The following is a 12,813-nucleotide window of genomic DNA, read 5'->3' as shown; positions in this document are numbered from 1 at the left end:
AGGACTAAGCGTATTTCAAATTAAGAAAATCAAGTACCAAACCCGTAACTTCTATCATAAAACATACATGTCATAAGGAACATAGGTATACTCTGTGCTTATATGTGTGTTTTCTTATGTGTATTGTGAACCTATGAACAAAACTCGTTTTTGTGCCGGCGAAAGTTCTTTAATTCGACACTGATAATATATGCATTACAACATGTATTATGTCTATAATAGCAAGCATTATTTATGTATGTTAAAAAAGTAAGGCAAAACTCAAAATATTAATTCCATCATAATTTTTATTTAAAGGTTTATTATATATAACACATAACTCATTCTCCCCACTAAACGAAATAAAAAAAGATATTGAATAAAAGCATATTCCACCATTTCAAAACTTATTCAGCTATCGCTAGCATCTACCAGATGTTCGGGAGGGCAGATTCGGTACTCTTCTCGGGTCTTATACTTCAACCGACGACGGGTATAATCGTCTTTTCACCATTGACATCCAAACATAGTACTTTAGTTGCCACGACTTCTTTGATCTCTCCATCAGCTTCATCTTCATCTTCATCCACCTCCGTTTCCTCTGGCATTTCCAACACTACCTCTAACTCCACAGTCTCCACCACGGGTTTTTCCAGCATTTCGAGTATCGCCCTTAAGCTCACCACGGGCGTGACTACCGGCTCGTCTTTTGGTTCAACAATTGGTACAATTGGTCTCACTTGCTTATTTTTATTTTTGTAAATAACATACAAGACCATTTGTGTCACTCCAAACAAGAACCCTAGCACATTTGGTGTCTACAAAAAGAAAATAGACAAGTTTTATTAAACCAAAACCCTTTTGACTTTTGACTTTTTGAGTAATATAAAATTTACCAAAAAAGTGAAAAAGAAAAAAGAACACTAATAAGACAAAATCAGTTAAATTTATAATATACACATATTAATATATTGTTATAGGAAAAAAAATACTCATACATATTATAATCTTTAGATTTTCTTAGGAAAACTTAATTATATTTTTATTATAATTATAAAGATAAAAAAAATATATTTATGTTATTTTTTTTTTAATATTTCTGCTATACCAAGTGGGTTTTAAATTCTTTATCAACAAAAATAAAGTTGTTAAATAAATAAATGAGTGTATAAAATATAAACTTTCTTTTACTTTTTTTATTTTTATTATAATTATAAAGATAAAAAAATATATTTATGTTGCTTTTTTAAAATATTTTTGCTATACCATATTGGTTTTAAATTCTTTCAAGGATGACATCAACAAAAAAAGTAGTTGTTACATTAATAAATGAATGTATAAAATATAAACTTACTGCTACAAAGTAATCTTTGATCAAAAAGCCATAGAAAAACCACATTATAGCACAAAGGGTGAGGAAGAAGGATAGTGAGAATGGCATGTATTCAACACTTTTGGTTCTTATAACCAATCTCTGCAAAAAAAAGGTTAAATTTTGATAATTGAATTATTAATCATAGTTAAGTTAATAAATGAAGAGATTAATAATTAATTACCATAACGCTGAGCGGCGCAGCGAACACGCAAACTGAAAAGACGGCACAGATCCAACCAACAACGGATTCTCGTGTATGTGGTTTTTCAACCGCAAACCAAGTTGTAACGACTATCAACGCTAATGAGAATATGTTGAACAACACAACTAGCTTGAGTGTAGATTTCTACAAAAGTCACAAATGTTAAATTACATATTTCATATATGTAAATGTTTTTTAATATGTTTATATGAAATTATGAATCATGTGTGATGTATATTAATAGACATACCATGGCCTCTCTGGTGGCATAGATGAGGAAGAAAATGAGGTAAGCGGTTTCAATGGCGCAACCGACTGAATTTATGGTGATGATCATCATGCCATTTTCGGTCTTGAGATGGCCATAGTAAAGAAGCAACATGCAACTAAACAAGGCAACCGAGTATGGGACGGAGTGAAATCCTTCGGTGGATTTTTTCTTGTAGATCTTGTAGAAAGTTGGCCTGCAAAAATTTAATTTTATTTCAGAATCAATAATATATTAAGAACTGTGAAAGTTATGACAAAGTTGTGACAGTTATAAATCAAAACACACTAAAGGAGACGTACAAAGGAGCTAAGAACACACAGAACGAGATGATGTTTCCTGTAAAAAAATCAAACAAAAAAGTTTAGAAAAATATATGAGAATTTATTAGGAAGATGAAGAGATGATAACATAGATGAAGAGACTACCAAGAATGCCAAAAATAGAAGCCAAGAGATGAGTTGAGAAATGAGCCATTGATGTTGGTGGTGATGAAGCTCACAATTCACAAGGATTGAAAGAAAGAGCTTGAGAAAGACTTGTGCAAACCAAGGTATATATATAGGAGTCTCAAAAGCAAGTTAATGAAAATAAGGTGTGTTTTTACATGTGTATATTCTTTTACATATCTTTTTAATGATTTCTAACAATATTACTTGTGGAGAAAAACAAAATAATTGAAATGAGTACTTTTTTAATTTAATATTTTTATTTGATTATAGGTTTATTTAATTATAGGTTTCCCCAAATATATAGATGTTAATACCAAAATGATTTGATACAAAGTTATAGATTTTATATCTAAGGATATATTGTAACTTTATTCTTCTTATATATTATTCTAATTTTGTCAAGTGTAAGTTAGATACATAATGTCTTGTTTTGGCTATATGGCTTTGTTTTAAACATTATTTTGGTTTTATTGAAGAAAAAACTAAGCAATTGACTTATTGATTGCAAGGTATATTTTGCCTAAAATGCATCATAAGTATGTCTTCCACTAAAGTTTATTAAATCTCATAAAAGTTGTAACGTAACGGTGAAATGTTTTTTCAGTTCCTTAATAAGAAATAAGTAAAGTTAACCCGAGTTATAAGTGAGAATAAAAGATAGGGTTACAACACATTATATATGTCACGGCAAGCTTGTTTTGGTAAAGATCATTATTCTTATCGAAAACATGATCAAAATCATTTCACTTTTACTAAAGTTCCGCATAAAACGGTTCATTTATGTTTTGCTCAGACGATGTGTATGACGACAGGCTACTCAACAGAATACCTATAGAAATCACGTGAAAACAAACTTTTCTCCTGACGGTGATTACAGGTCATCAATCAGGCGAAACGACATAACAAAGACAACAGACTACTCAATAGAATACCTACAGAAATCACGTGAAAACGGAATTTTCTCGTGACGTTGATTACAGGTCATCAACCGGCGAATCGACATAATAAAGACGTGAAATATTTTGTACCTTTCTGGCCATGTGAAAATTATACTTGCTTTTATAGTTTTACTTTTTAATTTGCCCATTAAAAATTTGAAATCAATAACATTATAGCTTCCTTTCAAATTTAGAAGACAATTAAATATAAAAATTACACCAAATGATTTTTTTTAATAAAAGATTCATTATTCTTATCAAAAACATGATCAAAATCATTTCACCTTTACTAAAGCTCCTCAAAAACGATTTATTTATGTTCTGCTCAGACAGCGTGTATGACGACAGGCTACTCAACAGAATACCTATAGAAATCACGTGAAAACAGAATTTTCTCATGACGGTGATTACAGATCATCAACAGACGAACCCAGCATAATAAAGACATGAAATATTTTGTACGTTTCTGTCGCGTGAAAATTATACTTGCTTTTATAGTTCAACTTTGTAATTTTCCCATTAAAATTTTGAAATCATAACATTATAGTTTCCTTTGAGATTTAGAAGACAAATAAATATAAAAACTACACAAAATGATTTTTTTTCTTGAATTGAAAAATCTTCACACTTTTTAATATTTAAACTCTTGAATGACCTTATTTTTTTTAATAAAAAAATTATATTTTCTACTTTTTTTTTCTATAAATTATGACGACAAGTTAAATTAATGTTGTGCAACAACATAAATTAAATACAGTGACTCACATTCACATGGTTTTAGACGGCAACGCTATATATTTATATTCATTACATATATAGTGATTTATAATTTATAATATGGGAATTCGAAAAAAGAAAATAACTTTTTTTTTTCTTTGCCTAATTTTAGGAAACTTGTTCTCAATACGTAAATTTACAACAACTTAACGGCACTCAATCATGCTTCTACAACAAAGCTTCTACGTGTACTTATTCTAGAGCCATATACCAGCGGTCGGGGTGCGCACAATTTGGTTGGGACGGTTTTGAAATAAAAGCAAACAAAAATCCGAGGCTCTGGTTTTTAAATTTTCAAAAATCGTTCAGTTTTTATTATTTTGATTGGCTTAGGTTCGATGGTTTAAAAATCTTGGACCAAAAAAGCTGGCACAAAATAATGAAATTGGGCCTAAATTTATTTATTATGTAAGAACTAGTACCAATAATAATAATAATAATAAAATAGTTAAAAACTAATAGTTATTTTACATTTGGACAAAATATTGAGTTACGTATTTATTATTTTATAAACTTCTTAATACTAAAAGAATGAAAAGCCACAAATTCGGTTTCGTTTAGACGTTCAACTTTTTAGATTTTTATTACATACACAATCAAAACCAAACTGTAAGTTTGGTTTTTACGGAAATATAAAACCTAACCGTCAAAATCATTTTATTGAAATTGGCCTAAATCATTTTATTAGTTAAGAACTAATACCAATAATAATAATAATAAATAGTTAAAAACTAATAGTTATTGTACACTTGGGCAAAATATTGGGTTACATATAGGGGTGAGCAAAAAACAGTTCAGAACCGTCAGAACCGAGGAACCGGAACTGAACCGGTGCCTCAGAACCGCTAATGTGTGTACCGGTTCGGTTCTCGGTTCATACATTCAAGTTTTTAGATTCTATTATATGCAAAACCAACACTGAACCAAAAGTTTGGTTTTTACAAAAAACATAAAATCAAATAGTCGACTTTTGTTTTAGTTCAGCTCTTCCAGTTTCGGATTGGTGTTTCAACTTAATGCACGCCCCTAACCAGCGGTGGCTCAGTAGACTAGGTTCGATGGTCGATCCACGAAGACAGTTGAGGAAACCAATCGAACGCTTGAGATTAAATTGATGGATCGGTTGGGATTACATCATGATAAAATTAAAGGAAGTCCACTTGTAAACACACCCCTAATGCTAACGCCATCAAAGGTTTCATTTTTGCTTTTTTTAGGGTTTCTTCTACCTTCTTCTCATGCTACTTTCATCATTTGATAATTGTGGTATCAATATTTAGAATATGTTAAATTTGGAAATGAGTTGTACATACTACATAGTAAATAGTAATAAACTTTTATGTTATTTTTGAACGAAGATTTTTTTTTTACTTTTGTCGTTTATGGGACTTGAACCCAATTTCTCAAACCCGTCTAACCAAAAGTGTGTAAAGATTTTTTTTCATTGCCAATTGACCATCAACCCATTGTAAAAAAAGATAAAAAAAATAAATATATATGAGTTATCGAGTACGTATTGCGTATTTGCTTTGCCTTTGTGTACATGGTACATATTCGTCTAAGCTAGAGCTTGTTTTAACTTATGAGTTATTGAGCTCCACTTCGGTTTGTAACGGGTTCCATGTCTAAAACTCGAATTCAGTTCATCGGTTAATTTTTTTTAACTCGAGTTCAGTTTGTTGGTTATTTTATTATGTGTACACACAATTAGAGTTAAGTTACATAAATTGTCCTTGTATTACAATAACACCTATAAGGTCTAATATTAAAAGGTTGAATATTTGATAAATGTTTTATTTAAAGGAGAATATATATCATCTAAAATTTACTCCTATAATGTATCTACTACCTACTTTGTGGGACCGTATGTGGTAATATGTTTTGAGTTTTAACACTATTTTTTCATAAAAATAAAACCTTTAAGTTTGTGCAAATTGACACTTTTACCTTTTTACAAACTATATGGACTATATATGTAATTTACTAAAAGAGAAAACCGCAATCCCAACATAGCAACATTAACATAGATACCGCTTTGTTCCCACCATTGCACCTCTTGACAACGGCAACTCTCTCGTCGGTGACTGCTCTCTCAAGCTAGAACCATCTCGATACACATCCCTCGAAGTTCTCGTTCGTATGTGCTTCCTCTTGATGTTCTGGTGAGCTTTGGAACCTAATCAGAACGCCACAAAAATAAAATTATAAGTTTCGTAGTACCTTTACACCTTCTATGAGCCAACAACCATATTTTTAGTTTTTAAAGTGTTACACAACCCCAGTTGAAGTGGTCATCGCCGTTTTAGAAATATCGATTAATCTACTCTTTGCAAACAAAAAAGAGGAGAAACAAGAGGTGGGGGTCAACATAGTTTTAGGTCTCATCTTATTGCGAACGAGACAGGTTGTCGAAAGGTCATCGGAGACAAGTCGACGAGGAGGAAGAAGAGGGTAGAATTGGGCCCTTTTTCTTCATTTAATTTTTTTCTTATGTAAAAGGTAAAACTTTCAACACAATGTATTACATGAACTTGAATAGCTATCTTTTTAAGAAAGTTATCATTTGAACACAAACATGTTAAAAACTTTAAATTGAGGGATTACAAACATTACATTTAAGTTAAGCCAAAAGTTTTTATTTTTTGTTAACCAAACTATGAACTATTGTTATTTATATGTATATTTACATATAGGGGAGGATCATAAGAGAATTCACTTTTAAAATGAGAACTATAGAACTTTCTGAAAAACACTTCGAGTACTACAATGGAAAGTACCTACGGTCCGTAGTGAGCAAAGTGGTATTACACATATGCAATTCATGAACTAGAGAACAATGAAAAAACACACCAAAAACCACAATGGAATGTACTTTGTGGTTTGCAATGAGCATATGCAGTACTACATGATGAGTGGGTGTCTGGATGTGACTAATTATTATCAATATTGCATTTTGGTTTAAATAGTTGTTAGGAATACAATTACACTGAATTGTTTTTAATTTTTTATAGGTATGAGCGGAAATGTTATGGATGATGTAATTAATTACTCCCTCCGTCCCTTTGAAAGTGTCAACATTTCCTTTTTAATTTGTCCAATTACAAATGTCTACTTTCAAAATTTATTAACTAATTTCCAAGTTTACCCTTACAATAATATAACCATTCAAACTTTCTTAAATTTTGTCATTTTATATATGTCAAGGGCATTATAGTCATTTGTTAACAAAAAAAATGCAATCATTCAAACTTTCTTAAATTTTGTGTTTTTCAAATTATGACACTTGTAGAGGGACGGAGGGAGTAACATTTTAATAACAATAAATTAATTATTTTTTTACTATGTTAATGGTTGATTTGAATTATATGGTACCGGTAATTCGTGCAAAATTCGGAAAATACCGGTACCGTAACGATACTGAAAACTCAAAACTTAGTACTAATTCGGTACCAAATCGATGCCGATACCGAAAACGCTCATCCCTAGTTGATGCTCATGCAACTTAGTGTATTAATGCTATGAGAAAGAATATATGAAATGCAACCAACTGAGGGGCTGTTTGTTTACATCTGAATGAAACCATTCAGATGTAAATATTTGAATCATTTAGACTTTAGACTGTTTGGTTTCAAACAAAAAAACATCTGAATGATTAAAATTATGTCTGAATCATTCAGACTTATTTTTGTTGTTGAATGGAATAGAGACTCATTCAGATTTGAATGAATCAAATAGCTCCTCAAATAATAAAATAATAGACAGTTAAAAGTTCAAAATAATAGTGGAGTTTGAATGTAATGTGGGCTTCAAAGAAATCAAGTCACATGCTAAAGATTAAAAAGAACTTTATGGGCTTACATTGTTACTGGGCTGGCCCACACAATTGCATTAAAGAATAAAAATAATTTAGTTCGAGACAGTACGAGGTTGTTTTTGTCTTTTGACGGCTGGCCCACAGATGCGCAAAGCAGCCGCCATTGCGTGCCCACAAATCAAGGAGGCGAAATCAAGTTCAACAAGATGCTTCGGTTTCGGGTTTCAGGTGTGCGGTTTTTGTGAGTAAATATTAAACTTTTATTATTTTTTGATTAAAATTTGAGTTTTGTTGACACGTTAAGCCTTTTATATTCAATGTGTTTGGTTATGTTTGATTTTACTCAAATCATCGTTTCTCAGTTTCTTTTCATTGGGAATAATTTGATTTTGGGTTGGTTAATTAACTGATCTTGGGTTAAACAATTTAAATAATATGTCTTATGTGATTTCCTATTTAAGATTGTAAATGAAACCGATTAAATTTACGTTGACTAGTTGTGGCGACGCCTATCGGCTTGCTACCACGACGTGGTGGCTACAAAGGAATTCGTATCGACTTGCTACCGCAACGTGGTTGCTACAAAACTAGTATAGATAAATATCGGTGACTGACGCCGCAATGCCATCGATATATTTAATATATTTTGCTATCAATAAATAAATTATTCGTTTTTTAGTTCCAGTACTGAAATAAATGGAAAGAATCTAATCATAAACGAAACTAATTAGATTCATTTCTTTTTTTTTTGCTTTCAGCATATAAGTTATTTGTTTTACAACACATACCAACTAAATGCACGTTAATGTATGACCGCAACGCGGTTGGTATAAAACTGGTATAATTAAAAGGTAACTTGCAAAGTTTTGTTTGCTAGAAATTAGCCACAAAAGTTTGCAATGTGTACTATTTGGCCCTTTGGTATATATTATACTATTTTAACCTCTACTAAATGGCAATATTCAATTTGGCCCCAATTAAATGGCAATATATTAGGTTATGTTTCTTAGACTTTGGTTGCAAAAGTTTGGTATATATACAATTTGACCCTTTAAACTTAGTTACAAATTTTAATTCATTAAATTTTTGTCATGAAAATTTCACATATGTACTTTTTTGACCTATCAATTTTGGCAATGAAAATTTGTCTTTTCAATTTATATTTTTACTTTTTGACCCCTCAACTTTGGTCATGAAACTTCTGACCCAAAATTTTATTATAACGAATCTAACCAATACATACCGACTTCTCTTCACGTACCTGTTGCTGCTAAGCGAGGGTTGAAATACTTGTTTATGGACTATCAACAGATACAAAAAAATAATAATAAAAAAATTGCGAGAAACATGTGTAATTATACTAACATATATATCACTTATCACGACATGATGACGAAAATTATTTTAACGAGTTATTTTTAGATTAATCAGTATAATTAATATTTGAATTGAATACACAAATAGGTTTAACTAGTTTATTTTAGAAGCCATAATAAAGTAGAAAAGACCAAGATATAATACTTTATTATGGTTTCTAAAATAAACTTAGTTAAACTTATTTATGTATTCAATTCAAATATTAATTATAACGATTAATGTAAAAATAACTCGTTAAAATTATCTTGATTATCATATCATGATAAGTGATATATATGACTATATGTTAGTATAATTACATGTTTTTTACAAGATTTCAATCAATCCCTTACTCGGTTGCCTTATTCAGTTGCATGCTACTTCTTTACTATGACAACCTCAAGACCAACAATGGCATGATGATCATCACAATAAATTCAATAGGTTGCGCCATTGAAACCGCATACCTTGTTGTCTTCCTCTTCAATGCCATTGAAGAGGAAAGGTTTCAAGGGCGCAACTGACTGGATTTATGGTGATGATCATCATACCATGTTTGGTTTTGAGACACCATAGTAAACAAGCAACATGCAGCTGGATAACGCAATCGAGTAAGGACTGATTGAAATCTTTCTTTAGATTTGTTTTTTTAGGTCCTATAGAAAGTTGGCCTTGAAGAATTCATTTCAGAACCAACAATATATTAAGAACTATGATTGTATAAGGGGTGTTCAGGGTCCGGTGTCGTGGTTTTAAGGTCAAACCGTGAATCAAATCATTGGTAACGATTTTTTATTTTCGGTAAAACAATATCAAACCATAGAACTCTTAAACCAAACCAAACCAAACCAAACCCTTAGTAACGATTTGGTTTCACGGTTTGGGCACGCTGACCTTTTATAGAAGATGTCCAAAATAAGCGATTTCTGCGTAACATTTAACAAACCCTAGGCACATAAGCGATTTCAATAGGAACATAAACGATATCAACATTAGTCACATAAAATAAAACCGATGCACATAAAACAATTTACAAGGATTTTCTTAACATGAACATATGACATTTACTATGTAGGATATTCAAACTAACAACGTCCAAACGTTACCGTGTCATCTGTGATAGATGCATTTACGCAATACCTTGTTGAACCATGAAAAGATTGTTACTTTTGGTAATATATATGCATAATTTAAATTTTTTAATTTTAATTATTTTTAATAATATTCATAATTTAATATAATAGATTTTTACAGTCAAGTCCCGGTTCATACGGCTAGTTTTCGGTATAAACCGTAAACCAGACCATTTGCTATGCTTTGAAAACAATGAAACCGACCGACCAAATATCAAGTAAAAAAACGACTGTGAAACCAAACACAAGATCAATTTAAGAACACACGGAAGGAAACGTACATTGGCGCTAAGAACACGCAGAATGAGATCAATGTGCCTGTAAATAAATTAATCAAACCAAAAATTAGAAACAAAAAATATAGAAAAATGATATAATATAATAAAAGCCAAGATGAAGAGACTGACAGAGATGAATTATGGTGGGAAGCTCACAACATATATAAGAAGTTAGCATATTATGAAATGACATGATTTATATATAGGTCTCTCAAAAGTAAAATTTTATTTAAATTTACTTATTCAATCAATTTTAAGAAGAGAACAAGAAGACAAGATTTTTTAATAATTAATAATCTATAGTTACTAAAAAAAACTGGTTAAAGCTATTTACTTTTGATATTATGAGAATGGCAATGGCTATATTTATCAATGGGCATTCAATTCTAAGACCACCCGTAGTGGTGGCTTTGCCCGTAGCGTTATGAAGCAAAACGCGGGGGGTACACCACCCCCACCCCCCCGCGTTATGTTGATTTCCATTTTGTGTGCGTTGTATACAAAACGCTGAGAATGGCACATTAATCAAAATTTGACCCTTTTTTTTACCGTTGGATAATTAAAAAAAAATTTATTTCCTATATATTAAACCATTTCATCCCCAATCAAACCTTATCAAATTTATAAAAATTCTCTTTTAACTCTATAAAAATTCCTTTACACCAAATTCACTATATATGGATCCTCCATCTATATATAAACAGTTTTTCGGACCCGACCAACAAGTCGAGGGCGTGGAAGAGGAACAGACGGTTACGAGTGCGATTATGCTCGCGACACAGTATATGAGTTCCGTTACGGGTGCGATTAGCTCTCCACCCCCCGTTTCAACAAGAGCATATATCGAACGAGATCGTGCCGAAGCCAACAACCGGTTGATGGCGGATTACTTTTGCGACACGCCGAGATACAAGAACCCGAAGACCTTTAGGCGCCGTTTTCGGATGTCTAAAAATTTATTTATGCGCATCACCAATAATTTGGAGCGTGAGTTTGATTACTTTAAGCAAAAGCCTGACGCTTGAGGGACGCTAGGATTCACGGCTATTCAGAAGGTTACAGCCGTGCGCGTGCTCGCCTACGGAAACACGACCGACATCAACGACGATTATTTAAAGATGGCCGAAAAAACAACCCGGGACACCTTGGAGTATTTTTGTTACGGTACGTTTTGTTTTTTTTTTAAATAGTTTATCACTTGTTTACTGTGATCATTTATTTTATAAAAATTTTGTAAAATATAGGAATATTTAAACTATATGGACCACATTATCTGAGAGAGCCCAACGTTAACGATCTACAACGTCTTTACGAGACACATACAAGGGTGCATGGTTTCCCCGGCATGATAGGAAGTGTAGATTGCATGCATTGGGAATGGGCTAATTGTCCAACTGCATGGCGAGATCAATTCACACGAGGTGACCAAAAGGGACCAACGGTCAGCCTTCAAGCGATCGCTTCATACGACCTTTGGATTTGGTCGGCATTCTTTGGTGTTCCCGGTTCCAACAATGACATAACCGTCTTAGAGCAGTCTCCTGTGATGGAGAGTTACATATCTGGGACCGTTCCCGTCGCTTCGTTTTGGGCTAACGATAACTTCTACGATCATGGGTACTATCTGGGTGATGGAATATATCCAGAGTTCGCGATAATTGTTAAAACATTCAGAGACCCGATGGATGAAAAAAGACAGTATTTTAAGAAAGTGCAAGAGTCTGCGAGAAAGGATATCGAGAGGTGTTTTGGTGTTCTTCAACAACGATGACATTATGTTAAAAATCCTTGTCGTCTGTGGTCTTTAGAAAGAATGAGATGTGCTATGTATGCGTGTATCATAATGCATAACGTGATCATCGAGGACGAGGGAAGAGCAATATGTCCAACTTTCATACCGGACCCGGATCCACCACGGACTCCGGCAAGTATGGAGCAACGACTCGAAAACTCGGATTCCGTGCGGTCAAGAGAGATACATAACGCACTAAAGGAGGATTTGGTCCAACATCTTTGGATGTATCGGCCTCTGCCTGGTGAAAACGATGATCAAAACGAGGGTAACAATGAAGACGATGATGAAGACAACGACGACGATGGCGAAGACGATGAAAACGACGACGAGGACGAGGACGACGACGAAGAGAGCGAAGACGACGAAGAGGGCGAAGACGACGACGACGACAACAACGACGAATAGTTTTTTTTATTTTCTTGTAATATTTATCTAATAAAATATTA

The 12,813-nt window shown here is 32.6% G+C and overlaps 1 protein-coding gene across 1 annotated transcript; it reads right to left on the bottom strand.

Moving 5' to 3' along the window:
* Positions 1 to 258: 258 nt before the first annotated feature.
* On the bottom strand, positions 259 to 2,537 carry LOC143598484 (bidirectional sugar transporter SWEET9-like). The gene is made up of 6 exons (XM_077076689.1): positions 2,253 to 2,537; positions 2,127 to 2,163; positions 1,807 to 2,020; positions 1,536 to 1,700; positions 1,334 to 1,453; positions 259 to 797 (listed from the first exon to the last, which is right to left on the bottom strand). Exons 1-6 carry the CDS (start codon positions 2,299 to 2,301, stop codon positions 459 to 461), a joined length of 924 nt encoding a protein of 307 aa, XP_076932804.1. The 5' UTR covers positions 2,302 to 2,537; the 3' UTR covers positions 259 to 458.
* Between the last annotated feature and the right edge of the window lie 10,276 nt (positions 2,538 to 12,813).

This window comes from Bidens hawaiensis, unplaced genomic scaffold (genome assembly GCF_021521415.1).
Source record: "Bidens hawaiensis isolate Kalapana, Puna unplaced genomic scaffold, B.hawaiensis_p1.1 tig00050427_1, whole genome shotgun sequence".
NCBI lineage: Eukaryota > Viridiplantae > Streptophyta > Magnoliopsida > Asterales > Asteraceae > Bidens > Bidens hawaiensis.
This window is presented reverse-complemented; position numbering and strand designations above follow the sequence as displayed.

Bases quoted from the DNA above. Each gene is read 5' to 3' on its own strand.
- LOC143598484 (XM_077076689.1), bottom strand. From the start codon at position 2,301: ATGGCTCATTTCTCAACTCATCTCTTGGCTTCTATTTTTGGCATTCTT. The intron at 2,164-2,252 runs GTAGTCTCTTCA...ATTTTTTTACAG, and splicing joins TTCTATTTTTGGCATTCTTG to GAAACATCATCTCGTTCTGT. The intron at 2,021-2,126 runs GTACGTCTCCTT...AAATTTTTGCAG, and splicing joins TGTGTGTTCTTAGCTCCTTT to GCCAACTTTCTACAAGATCT.